General features: G+C 37.9%; 1 protein-coding gene across 11 annotated transcripts in view; it reads left to right on the top strand.

The window, feature by feature from the left end:
- The window catches only part of PHLDB2 (pleckstrin homology like domain family B member 2), a 237724-nt gene that overhangs the window by 187872 nt on the left and 22203 nt on the right, over window positions 1-27649 (top strand). For 3 of the 11 annotated variants that reach the window (XM_074404392.1, XM_074404395.1, XM_074404394.1), the window contains 8 exons: window positions 4462-4590; window positions 11690-11845; window positions 12751-12861; window positions 16539-16628; window positions 19908-20051; window positions 20871-21062; window positions 23669-23809; window positions 25000-25099. In XM_074404392.1, the coding sequence (XP_074260493.1) occupies window positions 4462-4590; window positions 11690-11845; window positions 12751-12861; window positions 16539-16628; window positions 19908-20051; window positions 20871-21062; window positions 23669-23809; window positions 25000-25099 (1063 nt within the window). The remainder of the gene's footprint in view (window positions 1-4461; window positions 4591-11689; window positions 11846-12750; window positions 12862-16538; window positions 16629-19907; window positions 20052-20870; window positions 21063-23668; window positions 23810-24999; window positions 25100-27649) is intronic. The other 8 variants (XM_010346008.3, XM_074404397.1, XM_003935478.4 and 5 more) reach the window with 5 other exon arrangements.

Raw genomic sequence — 27649 nt, 5'->3', positions numbered from 1 at the left:
AAGTGATTGTCTTGCATCAGCCTCCCTAGTAGCTGGAACTACAGGCCCGTGCCACCATGCCCAGCTAATTTTTGTATTTTTAGTAGAGATGGAATTTCACCATGTTGGCCAGGATGGTCTTGATCTCTTGACCTCTCGTGATCCACCCGCCTTGCCTCCCAAAGTGCTGGGATTACAAGTGTGAGAGCCTTGCATTTTTAAGATCATTCAAGATTATTGGTAACTCGTGTGTAAGTTCCAATTCTTTAGTGTAAACTTTGAAACACTCCTGATCATTTGTATGGTTAGATGATAAAGATTTTGCCTCCGAATTTGAAATGATCATCCCTGTCTATGTGTATATTACATATTGGGATCTGTCACAGTTTTTGTTTGGTTTACTTGAGGCATTTAATTTAAATGTAAAAAACTTAACAATTGGGATATTATTTGTAAGAGAGGCCTTTTTTACTATGAAGTAAAGGCACTAGGACCAAATATTTTAGTATTTAGTTTTGGTGGATCCTGTATTAGTGTTCTATGTATTCATTAGAAAAATCAAATTGTAGTTGATTGCTTTTGCCTCTCCGGTAACCCTGGGTGGCTAAGTCAGTGGGTCTCAACCTGGCTGCATATCAGAAAACCTGGAGAGATTTTAAAACGCTTGTTACTAAGCCTTATGTCCCTGGATTTGTAACTAAATTGGGTCCTAGGATATAGTATATTTAAAAGCTCCTCCACATTGTTCTAATGGACTAACTGGACTGTGCTACATGAGGACAGGATCTATTTCCCTCTTTCTTCTCCTCTGGTCCTCTTTCAATTGTTACTGGGCAAGTGAACAAACAACTCACTATGGAAGCAAATATAGGCCCAATTTTATAAACTGATTTCTACCTTAATTTACCCACGAATAATTTACGTTTGTCTATATATGAATGTGGAGCTCTAGGAACGTCAGTCTTGATATACAAAATAGGCCAAAACTGGCATGAATTTGTGACTCAGCTGGATTTTGCTGGTACATCGAGAGAGGACAAGTCAAAGTGAGAACAGTGCTGTCTCTTAGAAAGTCCTATTCTGTTTGTGGTTTTATAAATGCCCTCTTGTACCTCTGGATTTTCTTGGAGTGTTTTAATTCCTACTAATCTTTTTTTTTTATTTCCAATAAAGTGAAATTGTGTTAAATTTCTTAAAAATGCATTTTAGGCTGGGTGCAGTGGCTCATGCCTATAATCCCAGCACTTTAGGAGGTTGAGGTGGGAGAATCACTTGAGTCCAGGAGTTCAAGACCACCCTGGGAAACATAATGAGACCCCCATCTCTACAAATAAAGAATAAAAAATTAGTCTGGTATGGTTGTGCACACCTGTCGTCCCAGCTGCTTGGGAGGCTGAGAGGAGAGAATCACTGGAGCTCAGGAGTTAAAGGCTGCAGTGAGCTGTGATCACACCACTGCCCTCCCGCCTGCAGGACAGAGGGAGTCACTGTTTAAAAAAATTTTTTTAATTCACTTTCTTCCTGAAAGTACATTTATGAATCTTTTTTAAAAAAGTTACATTATCCCCCAATTTGGTGTTTGGAAAATATTATTGTACCCATTGTAGCTAGAATAGGTGAGTTTGCCAATTTAAATATGGAGGAAGGGAATAACTTCGGTTGTAATGTTTTACATTTAAAAAGCAAGATTCCCTAAGCCCTCAAATGCCATCTATTTTACATTCACTGTAGAAGGTGAAACTTTCAGCTCTAATTCACTGCTTGCCTAGAGCTAATTTTCCTTTAAAAACTTCCTGGGCAATAAATAGAGTAGAAGAATATTAATTTCTTCCTGGCTGAAAGTTGGTGTATTCTGGCTCTCACAGGAGGGATATCACCTCTGTGGTCCTCTGTGATTTACGGCCGGGCCCACCTGCCACTGGTCTTCTTTCATCCTTTCCCTTCACTTCCTTTGCCCTAGCTTTGGCCCCACTGAGCTTTTGCTCTGGGACCCGGGTAGTGGTCACAGCGTTAACTGACAGACAGAAGCTGCAAAAAGTTCTAATGGTGCCTGCTTCCATAATTCTTCTAAATGCCCTCTTGTATGAATTATGAAATATTTTCAGCACCTCAGAAGTAAGGCACTATGTAAACATAGGTTTTTAAAAAATTATTATTAGTTGTTGATTTGAGTTTACGACTATGCTTGAGGCCAGTGGCTTTCTGTGTTCTCAAAGATTGTATCAGTGTTTTCTATCAAAGATAACTTTAAATTTTAGGGCTTTGTACATGTGCTATTAAATTATAATAAGTAGTCTTCTTCTTTTTCGATTACTTTTTAGCTTTCCATTTGGAGGCACAGTTGCTGCAGAGTCTGGTGATGCAGGACCTAGAAATAGCACTCTTTTGGGATAAAATTATTTTGCTGTGTAAATAGGGCAATCTTTGATGCACACACAAAGGAAAGAACACATTTTCTTAGCCAAAGGACAACAGGTATCCTCTATTGCTGGTTTTATTAAAGCAAAAAAGAATTCTGAATCGAAAGACTAACCAGTAGTAGTGTATTCAGTCTTACTGTGGATTAGCACAGGTGAGGATCCTTTCTTCTGTTAGCAATGCCATTGCTTTCTCCAGCTCTGGCACAGTTGGTGTGTACAGTGAGTAAGCTGACTGCTGAAGATGGAAGAAACTTTCTTTGTAGTCTGTTAAAGTTTTAAGTTGTTACGGAACCATTTTAGATTGATAGATGAAGCAGAGGTCTCAGGTTTATGACTTCCAAACTTTTATGAAAATTACATTTCTAAAGCCAACTACACATTTCTAAATTTAAGTCAAAATTGGAAACTCAGGTGAACTGGTATTGAAGTCCTGTAGTTTTAGATGGGAACCATAACATCTTTTATACAATCTATGTGCTTACGTAGGATATCATGGCCATTTTGATTTTTTTTTAAAGTAGTAAGGATAATTTCATAGGACTATTTCAGAGAAAAATCCTTAAAAAGAGTCCTTCTGTGATATGTTTAGAGGCTAGTTTTTCTACCAGTTTATATAGAGGGCATATAAGGAGGCGAAGGTGGTGGTCATTTTGCTTACTGAAGGTCACATTGTCAAATCCATTCATAAAGTGCATTTGTTTAGGCTGAGCGTGTTAAACGAGGAGAAAACATGTCTAAAATTTGTTTCAAGAGTTCAGAGCATCATAAAAAGAAGAACACATGTTGGGAAGACTGGCACAAAACAAACTGAAGTTTTGTTTCTTAATTTTGTTTTTTGTGTTTTTGTTCTTGAGAAGGAGTCTCACTCTGTCGCCCAAGCTGGAGTGCACGATCTTGGCTGACTTCAACCTCTACCTCCCGGGTTTAAGTGATTTTTCTGTCTCAGCCTCCTGATTAGCTAGGACTACAGATGTGTGTCACCACACCTGGCGAATTTTTGTATTTTAGGTAGAGACGGGGTTTCACCACATTGGCCAGGCTGGTCTTGAACTCCTGACCTCGTGATCTGCCTACCTCGGGCCTCCCAAAGTGCTGGGATTACAGGCATGAGCCACCATGCCTGGCCTGTTTCTTAATTTAAGAGGTAGCATTGTAAGGCCATGTAATCACTATATTAGAGTGTTTGCCTATTACATGCTAGAGAACGTCCAGGGTCTCATTGGCACGTGTGACTTGGAAGGGATTTAGGATTATCTTCTTTCTCCTTTCTTCTCTGACTCTTTTTTTTTTTTTTTTTTTTTTTTTTTCACAATTTGTGTTTGTTTTTCATGTCAGTCATTGTGGGATAGTCTTTGTGGGAAAATTTCCGCAGTCCCTGTCACATTTTTGGTGTTTCTGAGCTGCCTGATACGCACCCCCGCTTGCTGCTTTGTCTCTGTTGCATTTTTCCTAGCTCTCTCAGTCCTTGAATAATCTTTCTGGATTAAGATTTTGCTAACTATGTAAGTTCTGAGGTTTTCCAAATAGCTAGAACTGTTTCAGGTGTTGGGGATGTCAATTAATACACCTAGAATTCCTCTAACCTGAGAACAAAACCAGTAAATTCCAAAACTTGCTGTGCAAATGCCTTGGGCGAGTTAGGCTATGTCAGTAATTGGGATAAATGCCGCCTTCCCTTTGTCTGGGTCTCTGACGGGTGACTCTTGGTAAGGCTTGCTTATGCACTTGATTGGAATTTCTTTGTTGTCAGCCAATGACCCACACTCAATGTGACCGTTGCTTTCCCTGCTTTTGTAACATGGTGACAGGAAGGAGGGAGGGAAGGCAGGAGTCATTGCCATGAAGTGGACTGTGTTTGGAGAATGCAGAAAGTCCCCAGTCCCCTTGTCTTAACTTCCACTTACATCCTTTTATCCTAGCCACTCACAAGATATGTTTCTATGTTCATAGAATGTCCAGGGTTTGTGTATGTTTGTTCGTGTTATCCTTGAGAAATGTTCGCTGGCACCTGCTTGGGGTGTGAAGGTAATTTCTATTCTATTTTCTGGTTTCTGAACTTCAGGAGAAGGTAAAGCTTGATGCTGAAAGGGAAAAACTAGAGAGGCTTCAGGAGCTTTACTCCGAGCAGAAGACCCAGCTGGACAATTGTCCTGAGTCCATGAGGGAACAGTTACAACAACAACTGAAGAGGGTCAGTAGCAAACAGGAATGCACAAGTTATGTTGCTTTTCGTTTTTGTTTTTCACTTAAGTGCCGCTTGCCTGTGACTTACTACTTCATATAGCATAAGTTTGCATAAGTTCTAGTTATTAGATACTTTTAAATGGAAAAATGCATGCTAACAGTATATATTATTCTATGCTAATCAGTTTTTTAAATTCCTTGTTAGAGTCCTTCACCTCATTGATAATGCAAAACCATTCTGGAGTCATTTTTTTGTGACAGAAGAAGCTATTTCTGATAGGTAATCAACATCAACATCATAGCATTTATATCAACTGACATCTTCCCCTGCGTTCTCTGCTGCATCATGAGTCCTATTTACCCTTGAACATTTTTTTTCTTTAGCTTGATTTTATACTCTTGTCCCAAAATTATTCTATTTTCTGATTTGCTCCCCACCAGCAAGTGTTTTGTTTTTCCTTTTCTTTCTGCTGCTTAGTGACATTTAACTAATTAGTCCAATCACAACAATTAAACACCAAGACCCAAGTTGCAAGGTATTACTAATACCCGCAACATCTCATGTGAACTTCATAATTTTAAAGAACTTAATGCAGCATAGACTTTCTAGTTAAGCTTTGTCAAGTTATTCCCTGATCCTTAATGTTGGCAGTGTTTAACACAAGCCCACTGGTTATCTTCTGAAAGCAAGACTTCCTAGGTGGATAGTTTCACAGACACTGGCACAGCCACTTAATATTTCATAGCCTCTTGCCAGCTGGGTCATATCCTTTAAACAGCAGCCCCAGTAAACTGCTTCCCTCTGGGGAAGCAGTCATGAACAGTCTTGGACATCTGAAAGAGTCACGTAATAGTAATTTGTCCTAAGTGAGAAACAATTTATGATTCTACCTGAATATAACAAGCTAGTTTCATCCATGTTATGATGTCTGTACCTCCTTGGGAATGGGCAGATTGAAAAACTTATTGACATAGCACATCCTTGAAAATTCTTAAGATGACCTTTAATACAAAAATATTTGCTACTTCTGAGAACATCACTAGGTGAAGAAAAATCACAGTTAAAACTTTTCAATATATTACAGAAATTGAGAGCATCTTAATAATGAGTATCCAATGCAGCCATTTAAACTGCAGCGTAACAGTTTTAGTATTTATTTCTTGCAGTGTTGGAGCAAAGAAAATTTTAAAGGTGTTTCTTCCCTTTACTCCTTTTATTGTGTAAAGCTGAATTTGTTCTAAGAAGATAAAACTTCCTGCTTCTCAGTCACAATTCTCTGAAAATTTTGTGATAAAAATGATTGGAAGAAAACTAGTATTTGTAAAGTAATTTTGGTTTATAATTTGTTTGTGTTTATGCTAGTTAACGAAAGAGATGGGAAAACTGATTTGTTTTTCATATTTGCTTACAGTTGTGTAACTCTCCGTTGTCACTAAGGATTTTACACAGTTGTAATTCTTTATTTGCAGTCAGCAGCATCGTCGGATATTTTGTCCTTCCCTTCCACTGGTTATCCATTGACTGTTTGTATTCTTTATAAACATTGCTTCACATAAAAATCGATAGATTATATTCAAAGTTTGGCTGATGATTAATATACTGTTTAGCTTAATCTAGATTTTTTAGGATAACTCATAAATTTGTATGTGTTCTAAAGATTTTGACTACAGAAGAAGAAAGGAAATGATGCAGACGGTGTCTTCCATTAATTTAAGGCAGAGACTTCTTCTCTTTCCTCTCCAAACAGAGTGTAACATTATCATAAAACCTCTTTCCTTAAGAGAGATAACTGGCTTGTGATGGCTACTGTTCACTTGATATTAAGAGGTCTACTAATTGTGTCTTTCAGGGCTGACGAACAGTATAACTCTTCACCAATGCCTCGGCTTAATCAGTAACAAGTTCACTTAGTTCATGAGAAGTCCATTCATTTTAGGAACTTTCTGTGTTATCACAACTTATCTCCCTTTAGACTTCAAACACTTCAGAATATGACTTCACTACAAAGCTTTCCCTTGGATGTTTCAACTAGATTTGATAAAGTTTATTTTATTGTAACTAGCTTCATTAGGTGGCAAGTCACACGAAGTAAAAAATAAATGAAAAAGAAGAAAGTCATTGTATTAAACTGCATATTGCCTTGAATACTTAAGCTGAAATTGACGATTTCGTGCATGCAGCATAATGACTTATGGCTGGTCTTCTTAGCTTTAAGTCATTGTGTTAGAGTCCAAGTATAATTTTCATCTGATATTGGTTTTCTGGCCTCTGGTTGGTATATTGTTAGCATGGCCTTACCAATCTAGAAATTGATATGGGCTCAGCAATCCCTGGGTTACTAATAGTGTGACAAAGAAAGCTGACATTAAATGAGAACTGGTCATTTAACTCATCTCATGTGGAAAAAGATAATAGAAATAATCTCATCCTACCTTCTCATTTCACATAGGAGGATATTCAGGCCCATAGAGTTTGAATGACCTGTCCAAGACTAATGGATAAAATGATTTTAGAGCCAGTGATAGAAAAAAGATCTACTAATTGTAGGTATCATGGATAATTTTTTTAAATCGAGATCAAAATCAAACATTTATTTGAGTAAAGATCAAAAGCGCAAGAAAACTGTCCCAACCAGGTAACTGTCTTCTTGTGCTTTTGATACTCAAATGAATGGTTGATTTTGCTATCCTGGTATTTTTAAAAAAATTTTATCCAATGGTCTACAGTTTGAAGACCTTTTACTATCACTGGCTATAAAATCAGTTTATCCATTAGTTTGGACAAGTCATTCAAGTTCTATGGGCCACAGTATCCTCGTATATGAAATGAGGAGGGTATTAGTCAGGGTTCTCTAGAGGGACAGAACTGATTAGATAGATAGATAGATATGTAAAGGGGAGTTTATTAAGTATTAACTCCCACAATCACAGGATCCCACGGCAGGTTGTCTGCAAGCTGAGGAACAAGGAGAGCCAGTCCAAGTCCCAAAACGGAAGAACTTGGAGTCTGATGTTTAAGGGTAGGAGGCATCCAGCACAGGGGAAGGATATAGGCTGGGAGACTAGGCCAGTCTACTCTTCCATGATTTTTTTTTTTTTTTTTTTTTGAGACGGAGTTTCGCTGTTGTTACCCAGGCTGGAGTGCAATGGCGCGATCTCGGCTCACCGCAACCTCCGCCTCCTGGGTTCAGGCAATTCTCCTGCCTCAGCCTCCCGAGTAGCTGGGACTACAGGCAAGCGCCACCATGCCCGGCTATTTTTTTGCTTTATATTCTAACTGCTCTGGCAGCTGATTAGATGGTGTCCACCCAGATTAAGGGTGGGCCTGCTTTTTCTAGCCCACGGATTCAAATGTGACTCTTTGGCAACATCCTCACAGACACGCCCAGGATCAGTACTTTGCATCCTTCAGTCCAGTCAGGTTGACACTATTAACTACCTCAAGGAGGTTGGACTAGATTATTTCCACTGTCTTTTTCCATATCCCAAAAGTATATAGAAAGTGTGAAAGTTAAGAAAACCCTGAGACCCATTTAAAGTTGCTTCCAGAGTTGGCCTTGAGCTCTTATTACTGCACTTTCTCCTGGTCATACCATATTCTCTTCTTCCTGTCCTTCCAGCAGGCAAAGAAAACATAAAGAACTACATGTAAACTTCTGCCATATGCATTATTTTTAAAGTTCCTGGAAAGAAAAAAGAAATTGCCCAGAATTTCCTTTAGTGCAACTGTTTTAGGTTCTTTCAGGCTGGCCTTTGAGCTTGCTAGCCAGTAGAGCAGGCGTCCCCAAACTTTTTACACAGGGGGCCAGTTCACTGTCCCTCAGACCGTTGGAGGGCCGCCACATACTGTGCTCCTCTCACTGACCACCTATGAAAGAGGTGCCCCTTCCTAAAGTGTGGCAGGGGGCCGGATAAATGGCCTCAGGGGGCCACATGCAGCCTGCGGGCCGTAGTTTCAGGACGCCTGCAGTAGAGATTTGTAATGCTCTTTTAGTGAGTGAAGTATAATTAGAATTTTCATTCAATCAGTTATATACATTCTTCACTTTGGACTTCCTATATATATTATTCTGTGCTCAGTTTAACTATTCCCACCGCCAAATTCCATTCCCTGACTTCTTGTTCAAACAGAAATCTTGTACAAGTTTTTATTCCCCTCCCAAATAGTTTTTCATTTAAGATGTACGTTTATATACACACGTTTTGATGGTTTAGATAACTTGATCAGATGATTACATCAGCAGAGTCTGAGTACTGAGCTTAGCTTAATTTTCAACTTTCTTATGTAGTGTGCCATTATTTTCATGCAGTGGTTTAAGTATTTACTACAAATGAATGATTCTTTGACTTTCATGCAGGATTAAAATAACACATATTGCATAATTAACCAGTTGTGGAGTAAGCAATTGACTAGCAAAGTGTATACGTTGTGAGACATGTGCCCACTTTGAAGATTATTTATAAGCCAGAAAAAGGGCTTGCTTATTCCTTTTTTTAAAATCTCAGTAATTTTTGGCCACAAATCAAGCTTAATTGGAAGACCTTATAAACTTGAGTGTATGTACCTGTATGTCAGCCAGAGTAGTATTTCAAAACTGTGAATATTGTTTTAAGATATAACACTTGAGTTATTTCTTAATTCATTAATTCTTTTAGAAGTTATAAATTTGAAATGTCTGATAAACTTGAAATGTTAACCACAAACTTGAAATTGAGCACATATTTTTCTTGGGCCAAGTAAAATGTAAAGAAGTGTTAAGAAATGTTGAATATGTTTTTCAAATTGTGTTTTTCCTGCTCTTATGCTTTGAGAATTCAGTCTGTGTTGACATGATAGTCTTGTTGCTACACTATTGGTTGTAATTACACAGTAGCTACTAGCTCTTCTATGGATCATCCTTAGAGTAAAAGTCACTGGACAAGTTAGAAATACATTTCATTTTATCAAAAGGTTTGCTTTATCATTAATATAATAACCAGAGTGGGGGTGAGGTTGAATATTGATATAGAGATAACTTAGCATATAATTAATTATTTATTCAACTCTCTGATGATTTGATTGAAAAACAACCAAAAAATGTTCTGGCTGTGTTAGCTATGTAGAGCTGTGAGCCACAGAACCCAGCTGCCTCTTCTTTTGGACATAGGTTATTTATAAATTTATATTGATAAAAAATCTGGCTGGGTGTGGTGGCTTATACCTGTAATCCCAGGTGAGTGTATCCCAGGTGAGTAGAGGCTGAGGTGAATGGATCACTTAAGTTTGAGACCAGGCTGAGCAATATGACCAAACCACCCCCTCTGCAAAAAAAAAAAAAAAAAAAAAAAAAAAAAAGAAAAATTAGCCAGACGTGGTGGTTTGCACCTGTAGTCCCAGCTACTTGGGAGATTGAGGCAGGAAGATTGAGGCGTGAGTTTAGGAGTTCAAGGCTGCAGTTGAGCTGTGTTATGCTACTGCATCCAGCCTGAGTGACAAAAAAAAAAAAAAGAAAAAAGAAAAAAGAAAAAGCAACCTCCTGAACATACCCCATTTATAAATAATATGAAAGGCTCCAAACATAAGAGGGTTTCAAAAAAAAAAAAACTAGAATGGAGAAGAATCTGTATAACATGCGTCAATCCTTGCATTAATGTAGATGCATAAATCTCTTCCTGTCTTTAAGTATTTCATAGGTTGGAGAATGCCTTTTCTAGACCGTCTGATTTTCATGATGTCTGATCTTCCTTAAATGTCTTCTAGTTTATTCTGAGAGTGGTAGTGTTTAACCTTTTGCGTCTCCTTTTGTGCCTCATAAAAGCTTTGTTTACACTTCCCAGTAAAAAGGTGTGTAGATCATTATAATGGGTTCTTAGATAGCTGGCTTTAAAACCTTAACTACTAATTTTAAAAAATATATACTTTATTTTATTACAGCCGTTTTAGATTTTTAGCAAAACCAAGTAGAAGTTACAGAGATTTCCCATATTCCTGCCCCACGCATGCATATCGTTATCAACGTGCTCCACCAGAGCAATACAATTGTTACATTCGCTAAATCTTCACCGACACATTATCCTCACCTAGAGCCCATGCCCAAAAGTTTTTGATTGCTTATCCCTTTAATAAAATTATAATCCATATTGTTATAAATATATATATATAGTGCATGCCTAAAGGATGTATGTATTTAAAATCATGTATTCATACTATGCTACTTGTGTTTACATTAGAAAACATTTGTTGAGAAACTGAAAAATAATTAAAAACAAGTTTGAAGGAGGTTTAATTTTTTTCTGCACAGTCCAGCAGATTGTGTGTGTGCCATCTGAAATACATGTATCCCCCTTCGGTTCCTCTGGTCTGTATGTGTGCCACTTTTGACCCTCAAATCTCCACATTAGTCTTATTTTCTATGAAAAATTGTGGAAAAGAAAAATTTTCTTTTTATTTTTTATTTTTATTTTTTTGAGACGGAATTTCGCTCTTGTTGCCCAGCCTGAAGTGCAGTGGCCCGATCTCAGCTCACTGCCACCTCTGCCTCCCAGGTTCAAGCGATTCTCCTGCCTCAGCCTCCTGAGTAGCTGAGATTACAGGTGCCCACCACCACACCTGGCTAATTTTTGTATTTTCAGTAGAGATGGGATTTCACCATGTTGGCCAGGCTGGTCTCAAACCCCAGACCTCGGGTGATCCACCTGCCTCAGCCTCCCAGAGTGCTCGGATTACATGTTTTGAGCCACTGCGCCTGGACAAGAAGAATTTTCTTAAGGCACTGTGTTCCACCTTTGGACTGCAGATTATGTTTAGGGTTATTTACTGAGTCATTTTTATACTTCTCTCTCCATTTTAAAACCACCCAGTGGGTTTAAAGCAAGAATTCTCTCCTCCACAGAGAAGTCTCAAACCGAGGGTGAAATAAATGCTGCCCACCCCACCACACCCCTTTCAGTTCCCTCTAACAGTCACACTCTGGGACTTAACTTCAAAAGAGTATTATGTTCTAACCCTGGTCAGTATTGTAATTGGAAAGATATCTCGTACCAACTGCTTTTAATAACTGTTTCTTCACATTAAGAAGGCGGTAGTTATCTCGGTGTGTCTTGTTTTCATCTCCTTTTCTCCAAAGGATGCTGACCTGTTGGATGTTGAAAGCAAACACTTTGAAGACCTGGAGTTCCAGCAGCTTGAACATGAGAGCCGTCTAGATGAAGAAAAGGAGAACTTGACTCAACAGCTCCTGCGTGAAGTTGCTGAATATCAACGGAACATCGTTTCTAGAAAGGTACTTCTGCCAGGTGTCATTCAATGTGAAAAATCAAAAAATACTTCTGTTTAACGTAGCTATGGCATAATGTCTGTCTGAATATCACATTTGGCAGATGACGGAGCCTGCCATATATGTGGCAAATGGTGTTCCAAAACAGACAAGTTAAGACACATTACAGTCATTGTTTCATAATGCTGTAGATGCATTTATGAATAATACCTAATTTTTTCATTCATGTGAAAACTAAGGCATAGAAAATCGGGAATTTAGGTATTTGTTTTCAATTATGTTCTTTTGCAATTATAATAACTGGGTTCAGAATAATTCTATGAACAAAGTCTATTTTGGAGTTTTCTCTGTTTTCATTGCTCAATAGTTCTCAAAACTGGCTGACAGCTTATTACCATTAGGAGAATGCCATGCAGATTACTGCTGACTCCACCCAACCCCCTAGCACTTAGATATCCTGCCCAGAATTCAACTCTGTTCCAGAATTTAGAATCACACCCAGGGCTCTGTACTAGACCAAAACATTGAGGAAAGGAAAGACAAGAGAAAGTATTTTCTTAAACTCTCAGCTTAAATGAGAAATTCCATTGTTTTTTTCTCAAAAGGCGTACCCAAGATGTAAAAAATTCATTGATAGTCTAAAACAAGATTTCCTGTTGACTTCTGGGTTCTTCAAGATAGGTTTTAAATCACTTGAACTATATTAGCCTTAAGTAAAGAAAGTATTGAGGCTGACAGGTCAAAGAAATGCCTCACAGTCTCTTGGTAATTAATAATCACTGCCCACCATCAAATAAAGGTAGTCACTGTTATTCCAGTTGTGAAAATATTTTTCTCCCTTTTCTAGGGTAGACTGGCAAACCGTTGAATGTTTAACGTTCGTCTTCCTATGATCATCTCTTTTTCTCCAGGAAAAAATTTCTGCATTGAAAAAGCAAGCCAATCACATTGTTCAGCAGGCTCAGAGAGAACAAGATCATTTTGTGAAAGAAAAGAATAATTTAATAATGATGTTGCAAAGAGTAAGTATTTCCTTTTCAGCACTGACCACAGTGAAACATAGCTTCCAACTTTAGGGAAGTTGCCTCCTTTAAAGTAAATACCTTTTAATAGTGAATGCTGTACAATTTAAGTAAGATTTTTATATACTTTTTTGTTTAATCCTCCACATTAATCATCTGATACCTGAACTATTAACTACCATTTAGAAATAAGCAAGGATGTTTTCTTCATGCTTTTTTCACATTGTAAAAATCTAAACTATGGAAAATCTGTATTTTTAAATAATTATTTTCCCCTTTTAAAAAAACTATTCATCAAACAGTTAAAATGCATTCTAACATCAATTTAATGTGGGCTTAAGGAAAAATGTCCTTTTTACTACTGTCAAATATTTTGGCACAGCTGATGCTGGTGTTTTGAAATCCAGTTATTTGTGTGTGGGTCTTTCCAGCAAATGTCACGTTGCACTTAGTTTGAATTAATTGGGTAGGTAGATACTCCATGTGGTATGATCAGAGGGATGGTAAGATTATCCTCACCAAAGAGACTATGTCATCTTCTGGCCCAGCACCTAAAGTGACTGCCTGTAAAGGGATTTCTTTGCCCAAAGACAGTGAAAAACAAGCTGTAGCCTAACTTTCTGACATGGTCTCTAGTTTCATTTCAGCAATAAGACACCAAACGTTAAAGTTGATGGGGCTAGTCTCAGGTCCGATCCCTGCATTCAAGCCACTACATTAGGAATATGACACTTGGGATCAGGAAAAGGTGCGATAGAATGGGATGCAGAGAAAGACCAAATCTGGAAGAAAGTATTAAAGGATGAAGCTGTACCATAGTCCCACCTAAAATAAATGACTATTCATTCCCTTTTTAGCTATTTTAGGTTAAGAAGGAGGAAGCCCTGACACTGTGACTCACGCCTGTAATCCCAGCATTTTGGGAGGTTGAGGCGGGCAGATCACTTGAGGCCAGGAGTTCAAGACCAGCCTGGCCAATGTGTTGAAACCCCATCTCTATTAAAAATACAAAAAATTAGTTGGGCCTGGTGGCACATACCTGTGATCCCATCTGCTCAGAAGGCTGAGGCAGGAGAATCGCTTGAACATGGGAGGCAGAGGTTGCAGTAAGCCAAGATCACACCACTGCACTCCAGCCTGGGCAACAGAGCAAGACCTTGTCCCCCACCAAAAGAGAAAGAGAGAGAGAGAGAGAGAGAAAGAGAGAGAGAGAGAGAGAGGACATAGGTCTTTTGCATAGAATTATGAGCCCACTTGAGGTGCCTCTGCACTCTGCACATATTTCTGACGGCTTCGATCTTCCTCCTTTTCCTACCTAGAAAGCTTTAAATGGAGTTTTATTTTCCCTCTCGATCCCCTGTTCCAGGGGTGAACTCTGTTTCCATTAGCGTCCTCACTGCTGTTTTACCTTTTGAACACCATATTCAAAGGCACAGCTTAAATTAGATAGTGTAATATGTCGTATTTAATATTTAAAATTTTAACCAAAAAAAGAGAAAAACAGTGATAGATTTTATAAAATGGGTAAGCACATCACAGATATATTTTCCTGTTAAAAATATATAAAATACAATTTGATTATAAAAATTGTGGTCTATAAGTATTAAGATATTTATTTTTCTAAACTGATCTATAGATACATTTTAATCCCAATCAAAATCCCAATCGACTTTTTTCTAGAAATTGACAAGTTGATGCTAAAATTTACAGTTGATCTTCATTATTCAGGGATTCTGTATTTGTGATTTTGTCTACTTGCTAAAATGTATTTGGAACCCCTAAATCAATATTTGTGGCCCTTTTGTAGACATTCACAGAAATACACAGAGTGGTTAAAGTTTTGAGTTGGCCAATATGCACATTCCCAGCTGAGGATGAACAAAGGCGGCATCCCGCCTTCTTGTTTTATCGCTCATACTGTAAACTGGTGTCATTTTTGTGGATTATTCAATGCCATGTTTTTACATTTTGGGTTTTTGTTGGTGATTTGCCATGTAAAGTGCCTCCTAAGCATGGTGATTACATGTGAATACATGCTCCTAAATGCAAGAAGGTTGTGATGTGCCTAATGGAGAAAATACGTGTGTTAGATGAATTTCATTCATGCTGTTATAGTGTTGCTGACTGTCAGTTCAATGTTAACGAATCAGCAATATCCCTCTTAATGTATAGTATAATATGTTACATAATGGTATGTAATATTGAGTAAGGTGTCTTCAAACAGAAGCACACATTAAAGAAAGTTTAATTTTGATTAGTTGATGAAAATATCGTGACTAGAAGCTTGCAGGAACCCAACCCTGTATTTTTTTTAGGAGCAGTGGTTCAGCATTCACTAATTCAGTGTTTGTGGCAACATTATAGAATGTAGCTACTACAAATAATAGGAATCAACTGCATATGAAAACGCAAAGGGCCTAGAATAGCCAAAACGACTTTGAACAAGGAAGAAGTAGGAAGATTTGTATTTTTATTTCAAGGTTTACTCTGGAGCCATTTAAGACAGGTTGGTGCTGCCATACTAATAGTAATAGGCATATATTAAATAGATCAATGAAACCGAACTGAGAGTCCAAAAAGGAGCCCATACATTTACACTGTCTTTTGATTTTCGACAGAGGCACCAAAACAAGTCTTTCAAAGAAATTGGGCTAGGTCAGCTTGGTCAACATGAAAAAAAAATAAGCCTCAATATCATCATATGATATATATAAATTCATTAAGATATATCAGAGACCTCAACATAGAAATTAAAATGATAAAGCTTCCAGAAGAAAAAATAAGAGTGAAAGTACACCTTTATGGCCTTGAGTAAGCAAACATTTCTTAAAAGAAATGACAAAAGACTTGTATCCAGAACATATTAAAAACTCCTACACATCAATAATAGGTATGCATCAATAAATTAAAAAAAAAAAGCAGGCAAAAGTCTTGAATAGACATTTTGTAAAAGAACATATATAAAGAACCAAAAAGTTATATGGGAAAATATTCATCATTAGTCATCAAGGAAATATGAATTAAAACAACAATGTAATTCTACCTAATAAACTAAAATGACTACACAAGGAAAATCTCAAATATTGACAAGAATATGAAGGAACTAGAACTTTCATACGTTGCTTACTTGAGTACAAAGTGTACGGTCCTTTTCGAGAACTTTGTAGAAGTTTTTTAACATACATTCATCTATGACCTAGCAACTTCATTTCTAGATATTTATACAATATAAATGAAAAGGTGTCTTTATAAAAAACTTGTTCAAGACTGTTTAACGTAGCTTTTTCCATAATAGCAATAAAACAAAACAAAACTAGAAGCAACCTCAAAAGAAAGGAAGAGAAAATAAGTGAAAGACAGTGGTGAGAGGGACTCTAAGGGCTCCTTCTTCCATCCTTGCCTCAAATAGAGCAGCCCACTCTTTTTTACAAAACAAGCTATGACCCAAATTTATTAGGTTACAGAGCTAATTATGTTTGAAAGCAACGCATGCATCATATCAGTGAGCAGACGATGACCTCCAGTGTACAGATTTGAAGTGCTGACTGAGTGTGAGGAGAGGAAACAGAAATGGGGCAACTATGTCAGCTTCTGATGTTGGTCTCTGGTGCAAAGTCACTGTGCTTCTCAGTTGTATCCAAGGTCGACTAAGTTTAACAGATTTTGTATTCCTTCAGGAAAAGGAGAATCTTTGTAATTTGGAAAAGAAATACTCCAGCCTCTCTGGGGGGAAAGGGTTTCCCGTTAACCCCAATACTTTAAAAGAGGTAAGCTATGATTTTACATGTCACTTTATGTTGCCTTAGAAATCAGGAGATGTATCTCAGCTTTATGTGATTAGCCGAATAATAAAAATACTAACTCATGGAACCTACGAAAGCACCCAATGCTTTTATAGTTTTCTTGTCTTTCATTATGTTGCTTTTAGGATTTCAGAGATTATCTTGTCTCTAATGCAGATGCACATTGTGTGTGTGTGTGTGTGTGTGTGTGTACTTTGCTGGGTGGCGACATCGTAGCTTAATTTGGCGTTTCAAAAAGTTTAAGATCCAGACCAAGATGAGTCTTAAATTCTCCTTTTTCCTTCCTGAGTCTCCTTTCTCCCTCCCCTCTCTTATTTTACTTCTCCTTCTCCCATATCTTATAGAACATGAAAATTCCTGTAAACACTTGAGAATGTGGTCAGGTTTCTTTCTTTTCTCTGTCTTCCCACCCCCGGCCCCACTGTTGTTTTTGCTATTTTCACCTCTAAACTGGAAAGTCCTATTTACAGTAAACTGGACACACTCTTTATGCCCAATATCTACCTTTCCCCAATTCCCATCACTACTTCCCCCATACCCAAGTCTCTTCAGCAGCTTCATTGCTACATTCGGAGAATATTTTAACTCTAATTTGGAAAATTATAACTGAGAAAAAATAGTTTATATTCTTTATATTTACTGTTTTCCTAAAAAGCTAAAGAAAATCTTGCTTCTGCATAAGTGTTTGCATAATCAAAAAACCCATTTAGACAGTGGAGTTAAGACTCTTAACATAGAAAATATTTTTGTGTGTATAAGTATATGAAGTAAAATGCTCCTCACAATAATAAGCGTGACTACATGTGTACCTCAGAAGCATTTTGTGAAGTATTTCTTCCAAAGCTTTATTAGATCGTTCCGTTTCATAGCTTCTTTTCGTTATTCAGAACGTGGACCTTTCAGGTTGAATGAACAAAGCTGTTTGTGAATGGAATGTTGTGGCTTAAGTTAATGTGAACACGGTGGGTAAGGGCAGGTCTCATGAGTCTTGTTAAAGAAATGTGATCTACTTCATGTGAGATGGGAGGCCTTTAAGTGATTTTAAGCAGGGAGGTGACATTTGCTATCCACTTGTTAAAGATCACTCTGGGCTGCTCTGTGACTACTCATTCATAAAGACTAAGAGAAGGAGATGCAGGGAAATTAGTGTGGAGATGATTGCCGTAGAGATACCGGGGGCTTGAACTGGAGGATGGCAGAGAGATGGAGGGATTAGCTGGACCAGGAGGTATTTTGGAGGTAGAGTTGACGGTTCTTGCTGATAGACTGGATGTTGGGATGAAATAAAGGAAATAAAGGAAAATGTCTGGAATCATGCCATTATTCCAGTTTGAATAATGAAGTAGATGGTAAGTACCTTTTACTGAGATAGGGAAGACTGGGGAAGGAATCATTTAAGAGGGAAGATTTGGAGTTGACTCTGGACTAAAGAGTCTGAAGAGCTTGTGGTATCCAGATGAATTAGATGGGCCCTGAAGTTTCTTCCTCTCTTAATAGAAGAACGAAGTCTTTCCTTTTCAGTTAATGAGCTGGTACTTTATTTCCTGCAGGCATCCTGATGTCAAAAGCACATTTGGTTTTTTTACTATTGCTGTATATCTGCAACTCTTCTGCTTGTTAAGTACAACAATGAGTTTCTATGAGAACACTTCTCGTGCTATATGTTCACTTTCATGTACCAAGCAGACTTGGCTCACAAGATGTTTTTCTTTTTTTTTTTCTTCTGTTCTCTCTTTCATTCTCTCTTCTCTTTCTTTTTTAAAGGGGTGATTAATTTATAACCTGTTTTAACGAGCTCCCAGGTTTTACTAACAGTTTACATTTTTGAAGAAATTAATTAAATTGTATGGTTTATGACTGTTATAAATAATTAAAACTTGGCTTCGAAATAGTCTACTATTAATGAATGAAAGAAAAACCCAAAATTGTTCATTTTCTTTCTGATTCAGTATTACATACTCAGTGAACTTGACCTAGTTAACTACTTCTTTTCTTCAGTTTAGCCTTGTAAAACTTTACGTGATATCTGTCCTACTTTTCTGAAGTGCAAATGTCTGATACACCCAATTTATAAACAATCAACTCTAGCATTCTCCACTGTTATCAATCCTTTCAAGGTTTTTACCAAAACCAAGCTTTTTTTTACTTAGAAAATGTTTACTAAAAAACACCTTGATTTCGGCCTGAAATTTGTAAAAGGATTGATGGACTTACAGAAGAATCTATGTGTCCAGTTTAACTCAGTTTCACCTTTAACAGAGATATGTTATTTTACATATTTTTTCACACTGTCTTTTTGGTGTGGTGAAAATCATGAATATATATGTATATTTACTTTCCATGAAAATTGTATAATTTTCTGTATAATTACTTTCCATGAAAATTGACAAGTGCCTTTTCCACAGATATATATTCAGGAGTTCTGCTTCTCAGATGTTTTGATCCGTGGGTATTTTCTCTAAGCTGAAGCCAGAACTGAATTATTGAGTTCAAAAATAACTGGAAATTCTCTGTCCTATGGATAAAGATGGGGGTTAGGAGGCTGCCTTATTTGAGACATACCATGGTTGCACCTTAGGACTCAGTGTGTGTCTGTGTGTGTCTCTGCATGCACACATTTGTTTTGCTAGGGAAGCCTCACTTGCATGAGAGGACAGTGTTCTTTTTATTCTCATTTGGTTGAGATGCCCAAAAGCTAGAACCCATAACAAATAAATTACTCTTTTATAAATGTTTTTTTCGTGTAAAACCCAGTAGCTCTCAGTCCAATTTTCCTCACACTCTAATTCATCAGGAAACAAAAAAGGTGTAAACCTAAGAATGAAGATTTGTGGAAAAGGCTCTTGAATTAGGGAGTAAGTGATTGCCTTGTCAATTTTACATCTTGGATTTTTTTGATGTGCTATTACTTTAAATATATATGTCGTGACAACCTTAATCCATCAACAGAATGAATGCTGATACTTCTGGATATTTTAAAATAGAAGGTGTTGAGTTATTTATAATACAGTTATCTGATTTCATCAGAAAAATTATGTTTAATATTTAGAATGCCAATTTTCAAGATCAAGCAATGTAAATCCATTTTAATTGCTGATTATTCTCTTAATGAAACATTTGATAATACCACAGATATCTGGCTGTGCCGCTCTAAGCTAACTTCATTGTACTGGGAACATTAATACTCTCGCATGCCTCAGCTTTTGCTTTCTTTGTGTTTAACTTCTGAATTCCTCCTTTTAGGGCTATATCAGTGTAAATGAGATTAATGAGCCATGTGGCAATTCCACGAATCTATCCCCTTCCACTCAGTTTCCTGCTGATGCTGATGCTGTTGCCACTGAGCCTGCCACAGCTGTGCTGGCGAGCCAGCCACAGAGTAAAGAGGTGTGTAGGCATGACGTTTCATTCGTTCACTGCTTTTCTTCATGTCAGAAATTAACCCACGGCCAACTGAAAATGAGGTCCATGAGAGTGTGCATGACACATGTTTCTGTTTGGCCAGGGGAGCAGGGTAAGGCTGAGTTTATAAAGCATACCAATGTGGGGGTACAGCTCTACCAATAAAAATCCTAGAAACCATGAAATTTATGCTACAGAGTGGAGTACTAGGAAAAGGAAGTTCAAAGAAATAAGTTCTGTGTCTTAGCACTCTAACTCAGTTTTCTTATAAATTAAAAAGCCTTTCTAAAATTGTTGATTTGAATTGACTTTTCAGTTTGACTTTGTTGTCTATTTTGTTTTGTAACATGGATGCTTTTAAATACAAGGCCTTTTAAAAACCTTCTTGAGGAGGGGCCAATAATAGTATATTAAAATACCTTCAGTGATCCAAATTGCTTACAGCAGGCATCCCCAAACTTTTTACACAGGGGGCCAGTTCACTGTCCCTCAGACCATTGGAGGGCCGCCACATACTGTGCTCCTCTCACTGACCACCAATGAAAGAGGTGCTCCTTCCTGAAGTGCGGCGGGGAGGCCGGATAAATGGCCTCAGGGGGCCGCATGCGGCCCGCGGGCCGTAGTTTGGGGACGCCTGGCGTACAGTGTGGGATTTGAATAAGAGACTAAGTTGAAAGATACTGCTCATCACGTGTAACTTCTTAAGTAAAATAAAACAAAGCAATCCAACTGTCAATTTCATTTCTATGTCTTACTCTTTCATTTCGTGTGGACACATATATACCTTTTCTTTCTCCTATAAAGCAAAGATCATCTGTCTATTCTGGATTTGTGTTTTCTTCCACCCTTTCTCCTCATCCTATCACTCAACATACATCAGCCCCATGGCCTGAATTCATGGCTACATCTGTCGATCCTTTACCTTTAAATGACACACCTCCTCCTCTACCAGCTAAGAAACACAGAAGGCAGCAGCCGCAGCAGCAGGAGCAACAGGTAATCAGGAACTGGTGTTTAGAATTTGGGAATGTTATCGTCACACCAGAGTTACTTATGTGGAATCTTTGCTTCTACTTTTCCAAAGGCATTTTTAAAAAGGCAAGTTGCATACTTCTCTGATTTTCTTTTCTCTTAAGAACATTTAGTGTGTTCTAAGGGTGTTAAAATTGTTGTAAAATTTTGATAGCTTGAGTATCCCCTACTGGCTTTGATATATATATCTGAACACTTTTTATACCCTCATGCTTCGGTTACCATTCAACCAAAATATTGCAGCTTCTCTCAGATATCTCTCAAAATGCTAATGAGCACTTCCATAAAATCTATATTATAAAGAGTTATGACATCAACAAAAAATAGTTTTATTATACGTAGTTGAAACCATATTAGGCATCATTCCTTGGTACTGTGTCAGAATTTGCTAAACATTTTACAAGTATCTCTTTATATTCTTCTAACAATCCTATGAAGTAAAAATTATCTCTATATTGAAGTTTTGGGAACTGAGGTTCAGTGAGGTTAAGTAGCTTGTCCAAGGTCACACCACAAGTACTGCATTTGGTCCAGAAATCCAGTTTTTATTCACCAGATTTTTAAATAAATGTGGTTTTTGTTTTTTTTTTTTTACTCTAAATGTTGCCTTCCTTTTAGAACACTCAGTATATATTAATGCTTGGGTATTCAAAAATAAAATCTGTTTTGAGACTTCCTTTCAACTATAATCAAATACCTACAGGAATTTGGTGCCAAAAGATCCTAAAGAGTCATTGCCCCCATGTAGGTGAGCTCTGATTGGTCATGCTTAGCCCTATGTTTCTTGAAGGTACCTTTACCATCGATTACCATTTGTTAAAGGACTCTATCTCTTGCTGCCTTAAGGTTCCTGCCATCTGGGCTGATAGGAAAGAAGGGTGAATTAAGTTATGTATGCAAGGAAGGAACAAGGAGAATGGAAGACCTAAAAGTCTTCCATTTTAATGTTAGCTTTATCTCCGTAACAGTTTCATTCAGGACATCTCTAGTAGCAAAAGAATCACAGTTTACAAACCTGTTTTCTGCCAAATTTCCGTTAGATTGTGTTTTCATTGGGGTTCTTTTCTATTTTATTAAGCTGCCATTTTGGAGTGTTGGAAAGTTAATGCATTTCAGAATTTGTAATATTTGGTCATAGTGGGAGCTAGATTGAAGTGTTCTGATGTCATTTTTCTATCTATAAGGAGCATTCATCAGCCAGACTGTTAAATATTATTATCATTTTAGTATGGACTACCTGGCCATGAATTCCAGCTCTGCCACTTTCCAGCTGCATCATCCTGGCTACCCCTGATTCCTCATCTGTATAGAGATAGCAATAGTTCCTGCCTCACTGGATTATTATAAAAATTTAATGAGATAATATATATAAAGCATCATGCCTGGCACATAGCTCTTAATAAATTTATTAGCTAGTATAAACAATTAATTACAAAGTTAAAATGCAGATTTTTTTATGATTGGCATATTTGAAGACTGTTTATAAATTTGGTAAATCAAATTTGCATTAATTTTTGTGAATTTCAAAAGCATGAGCTTTTAAAATGATATTAAAAGGATCAGACCTGAAGAACCTTTAATTTAGAAATCACTTTGATATATAAGTATGTATAGATGTTGTATTTCTTTAAAAAAAGTAAAGCTATGTTAAGATTTAATGAAGCTGAGTGGTGGGAATATGAATATCTTTTGAATTATCCTCTATTCTTATCTTTATGTTTCAAATATATTTCAGCAATTTTTTTAGCTCATTTTTGTGTTTTTTTCTTTCTTTTTTTAAATTTTCATAGTTCTAGGGAGAACAGGTAGTGTTTGGTTACATGGATAAGTTCTTTAGTAATGTTTTCTGGGATTTGGGTGCACCAATCACTCAAACAGGAAATCATCTCACTATTAGAGACTTTTCTAGGTGGAGGCCAAGAAAAATTTGAGTAACTTTCAAGTGGACAAAAATCTTGCCTTAAAAATCTGAAAAAAAATAAATAGTCCATTAGATTACTGTAGGGGCTCCTTAGCCAAGGTCTTTTTACATCAAAAGTAACCTAGAAAGATGCCTTTTGTGGAAACTTTATGTGGATCTTGAGTGTGTTTATGTGACTGAAATATTATTACAACTTTCAAACAACCTCCCTATTTACTCGCTTTTTCTCTTCATCTTTTCCTTCCTCCCCTTTCTTGTCCTCCTCACACTGGTATCTGTGCCATCACACAGAACTGCCCAGACAGAGAAGGGGAGAAGGTGCTTATGTGTTTTGTCCACGGGCTGTTCTGCCATCCACATGGCGACCATCATAGTTAAGTTGTAAGTTGTCCTGAGGCCCCAAGTCGGCAGGCTCTACAGACGTGAAAGGTGGAATTTCAAAGATTTCTAGGTCCAGTCTAAATTTTTACAGTGTTTAGTATCTAATCACATACTAGCTCAAGTCTAACAGCAAACACAATGTATGTTGAATAAGAAAAATTCTGTTAAAATTCCAAATTTTTTTTGTAAATGCATAATTCTTCATTTCTTTAGTCACCTATTACAGCTAGTCAAGTTTTGCTATTTTGCCTTACGTTTGCATTTAAAGCACTTTAGAAGTCTGGAAGAAAGGAAAAAACAGCATAAAGAAGGCCTCTATCTGAGTGATACTTTGCCTCGAAAGAAAACCACATCTTCCATCTCCCCACATTTCAGCAGTGCTACTATGGGGAGAAGCATCACCCCAAAGGTAGGACACGGGAGAAACCACGGGCTTCCCATTCCATGAGTCTTCTTGTCATTATATTCACTGACGTGCAAAGGCCTTTTAAGAAAAGTGCGAAATCATAACTCCTAAAATTTACTTGTTAGACATCAGGACTAAATTGCATTTTCAACCTGTTCAGAGGACACCTGAAATTGTATGCTCTGGGGCCAAAGAGCAGGACCCAGATGATGAATGGAATTCACTTACATGACAGACTCCTCCTGGCTGCATCCCACATCTGGAGATAAGATAGAATGTAGCCTCTGTGTTCCCGGAATAACAGTAACGAGTATTTGTTCAGACATTTTCATGTGGCTGACTCTGGGTTGAGCCTTTTATGTGGATTGTCCCATTTGAAAACCTAGCAGCATTATGCAGTAGAGTATTGATTATTATCCCATTTGAATGTATGGATAAACTGAGGTGTCATAAGGCTAAATGAGTAACCGAGGAACCCTCAGCTGGTATGTAGTGGAGTGGAATGTGAACCGATGTGATCTGACGCTTAGCCGGAGCTCTCCCTCCTGGTCTGCTGACATGCCTGAGGGGATGATTGTGGAAAGAGAAGAGGCAGGTGTGAAGGAGGTTCTGAATGAGACAGGCTTTTGAGCCCTTCCCCAGCACTTAATCAGAGTAACTTTGTTTTCATCTGTTATATAAATTTGTGTTTCAAATGTATTTTATCTACATGAAGAATTTTGCTATTTTTTGAAAATGCTAAAACCATTAGGGTGTTAATAGGTTTCTTCAGTTTCAGCCTCTACAAAACTGAGGGTAGATAAAAATGGGTGCATTTATAACAAGAGTAGCTGTTCCCTGTTCTTTTGCATGGTGCGCATGCATTCTTGGCCCTGCATCTGCCCTCTGCTCCTTATGCATGAAGGACTTTCAGCCATTCTTTCAGGTGGTTTTGCACAGTGTGTTCCCCAACTGTCTTCACTGTTGGAATTGCTGCTGTTGGAGGAAGGGCTGTGATATTGCGACTACCCTGGAGCTTCTTGGGAGGGCCAGTGACTGGCCTTTACAACTTAGCATCAACAAATGAAACGCAAAGAACTACTTTCTCTACCCTGTACACTTTGATAAGAGCTTTGGAAACAGGGATGTGGCCATTTCCTAAAGGTCCATTCAGCCTGTAGCTTGCCTGAAGTACTCCCTCCTGCTTCCCACAGGCTCACCTGCCCCTAGGACAGAGTAACAGCTGTGGAAGTGTGCTCCCTCCCTCACTGGCAGCCATGGCCAAAGACTCAGAATCTCGGAGGATGCTCAGAGGTACGTACCTTTTACATCAAATATCATGGTCTTTCGTTAAGCAGTAGTATTCTTCGGGAGAGGGAAGTGAGAGCAAGGGTGGGAATAGTTAGAGGAGAGATCAACCAAAGGCCTAATTTTACTCTTAATGTGTTCTCTTTTGGGAGGGATATATAACTTTTCCTGTTTATGCATATAGCTGGTACATTTTAAACATTCCCATGGTACTTTAGAGATTTGATAGAACTCTCAAACCAGAAAAAAACCCTAGAGAATTACTAACCTTCCCATTTGATTAGTAGAAAGAAAAGCGAGACCAGCGAGATCCAAGGAGATTACCAGGGCACTTAACCAAGATCACACTCAACCTGGGTTGTGGCTGAGCCACTGTGTTGAATGAATCTTGTGCTAAAGAGTCATTCAGCTGGCACGGTAAATACATAGCACTAGCGGCTCTGAAAGGAATTCTCGTAGGCCTTTTAATGTAGATTTGAGCTTTTCTACTTCATAGTAGTTATGTTTCATGTAGACTTTGACTCTCAGCATTTTTTTTGGTAATAATGCATTGCATTTATAATGGGGTTCTCAGATAGTCTTCTTAGGGCTAGAAGAAATTACTGTAATGTAGTTCCAGGGCTGAGCTTCTCACGTAGAGGATTAGATTTCTCGTGTTTACGCAATAGTTTTAAGTCAGCAAATTACATTGCCCTAACTTTTGAGCAGTCATGATGCTAGGTACCAGGAATGCAAATGAATGACAGGAAGCTTGCCTTTGAAATACTTATAATCTAGTGAGGAAGAAAGACACAGAACAGATGATTTCAATAAAATGTGGTAAATGAAATAATGGTGGTATGTCCAGGATATAAATGGAAATGCTTTGGGGATGGCAGGCATTTGGCCTCCAAATATATTTATGCATTGATGGGATTGAAACCCTTCCCTCTAAGCAGGCTGGAATTTAAATCTAGCTGTCTGGCCTCTCTGCCAGTTGTGCTGAGAGATAACACTGGTTTTCCCTCAGGGGGAAAAAATATATGCATATACATATATATATACACACACACATATACACACATAATATGTACTACAGATACATATATAAGTTTATCTATGTGTACATAAATGTGTATGCATATGTATATATTCTATTTCAACTGGAGTGAGGTTTTCAAATCATTGCTAAAAGTAGAGGGTGTAGTATTCATAATAGGTTTATAGTGTGTAAAAGACCTTTGCAATGGTGATATTTGAATCAAATACACCAAACTTTATTTTACCATAATTTCTTAAGCTCAAAATATTCTTTTAATATTTATAAATAATAAACATAAATTGGTCTATTTTGGCTCTCATTTATCACTATTAAGTTGTGGGTCAAGTCTATTTGCTGTTTAAATGTTTTTCTGTAATAGTTACATATAAATACATATATATACACACACACACATATTATATTTGAGAGCAGGTCTCACTCTGTTGTCCAGGCTGGAATGCAGTGGTATGTGATCATAGCTCACTGCAACCTCTGCATCCTGAGTTCAAGTGATCCTCCCACCTCAGCCTCCTGAGTAAGCTGGGACTATAAGCATGTGCTGCCACACCTGGCTAATTTTTGTATTTTTTTTTTTTTTGGCAGAGATGGGGCTTTGTCATGTTACCCAAGCTGGTCTCGACCTCCTGGGCTCCAGTGATCTCCCACCTTGGCCTCCCAAAAGTGCTGGGATTAAAAGCGTGTATTAGACTTCTTTTTAAATATGTTTTTCCCACAGGTGGAAAACATCAAAGTTTAGATTGGCCACAATATCAACAAGGACCGTTAAGCATTTTCATGTACTTCAGGTGTTTAAGAGAAAGAGCAAGCATTGGGGAAAGAGGGTGGGATCACAAGTTATTATGCTCCATGTTGAAAGTATTTTCTTGCCAGGTTTGGTGGCTCACACCTGTAATCTCAGCACTTTGGGAGGCTGAGGAGGGAGGATTGTTTGAGTTAAGAATTTGAGCAGCCTGGGCAACATTGCGAGATCCCATCTCTACAAGTAATTTAAAAATTAGCCAGGCAAGATGGCATGCACGTGTCGTCCCAACCACTCACGAGGCTGAGGTGGGAGGGTCGCTTGAACCTGGGAATCAAGGCTGCAATGAGCTGTGATCATGCCACTACACTATAACCTAGGCAACAGAGCAAGACCCTGTCTCAAAAAATAAATTAATAAATAAAAGTATTTTCTCAAAGAGTCAGAAGGCCGGGCGTGGTGGCTCAATGCCTGTAATCCCAGCACTTTGGGAGGCTGAGGCACGTGGATCACAAAGTCAAGAGTTTGAGACCAGCCTGGCCAACATAGTGAAATCCTGTCTCTACTAAATACACAAAAATTAGCCAGGCATGGTGGCACGGGCCTGATCCCAGCTACTTAGGAAGCTGAGGCAGGAGAATCGCTTGAACCCAGTAGGTGGAGCTCGTAGTGAGCGGAGATCCAGCCTGGGCGACAGAGTGACTCCATCTCAAAAAAACCAAAGAAACAAACAAAAAAGGCTAAGAAAAATTAGACCTTTATAATAAACGAATAG

This window comes from Saimiri boliviensis, chromosome 8 (genome assembly GCF_048565385.1).
Source record: "Saimiri boliviensis isolate mSaiBol1 chromosome 8, mSaiBol1.pri, whole genome shotgun sequence".
In the NCBI taxonomy this organism is placed as follows: domain Eukaryota; kingdom Metazoa; phylum Chordata; class Mammalia; order Primates; family Cebidae; genus Saimiri; species Saimiri boliviensis.
This window is presented reverse-complemented; position numbering and strand designations above follow the sequence as displayed.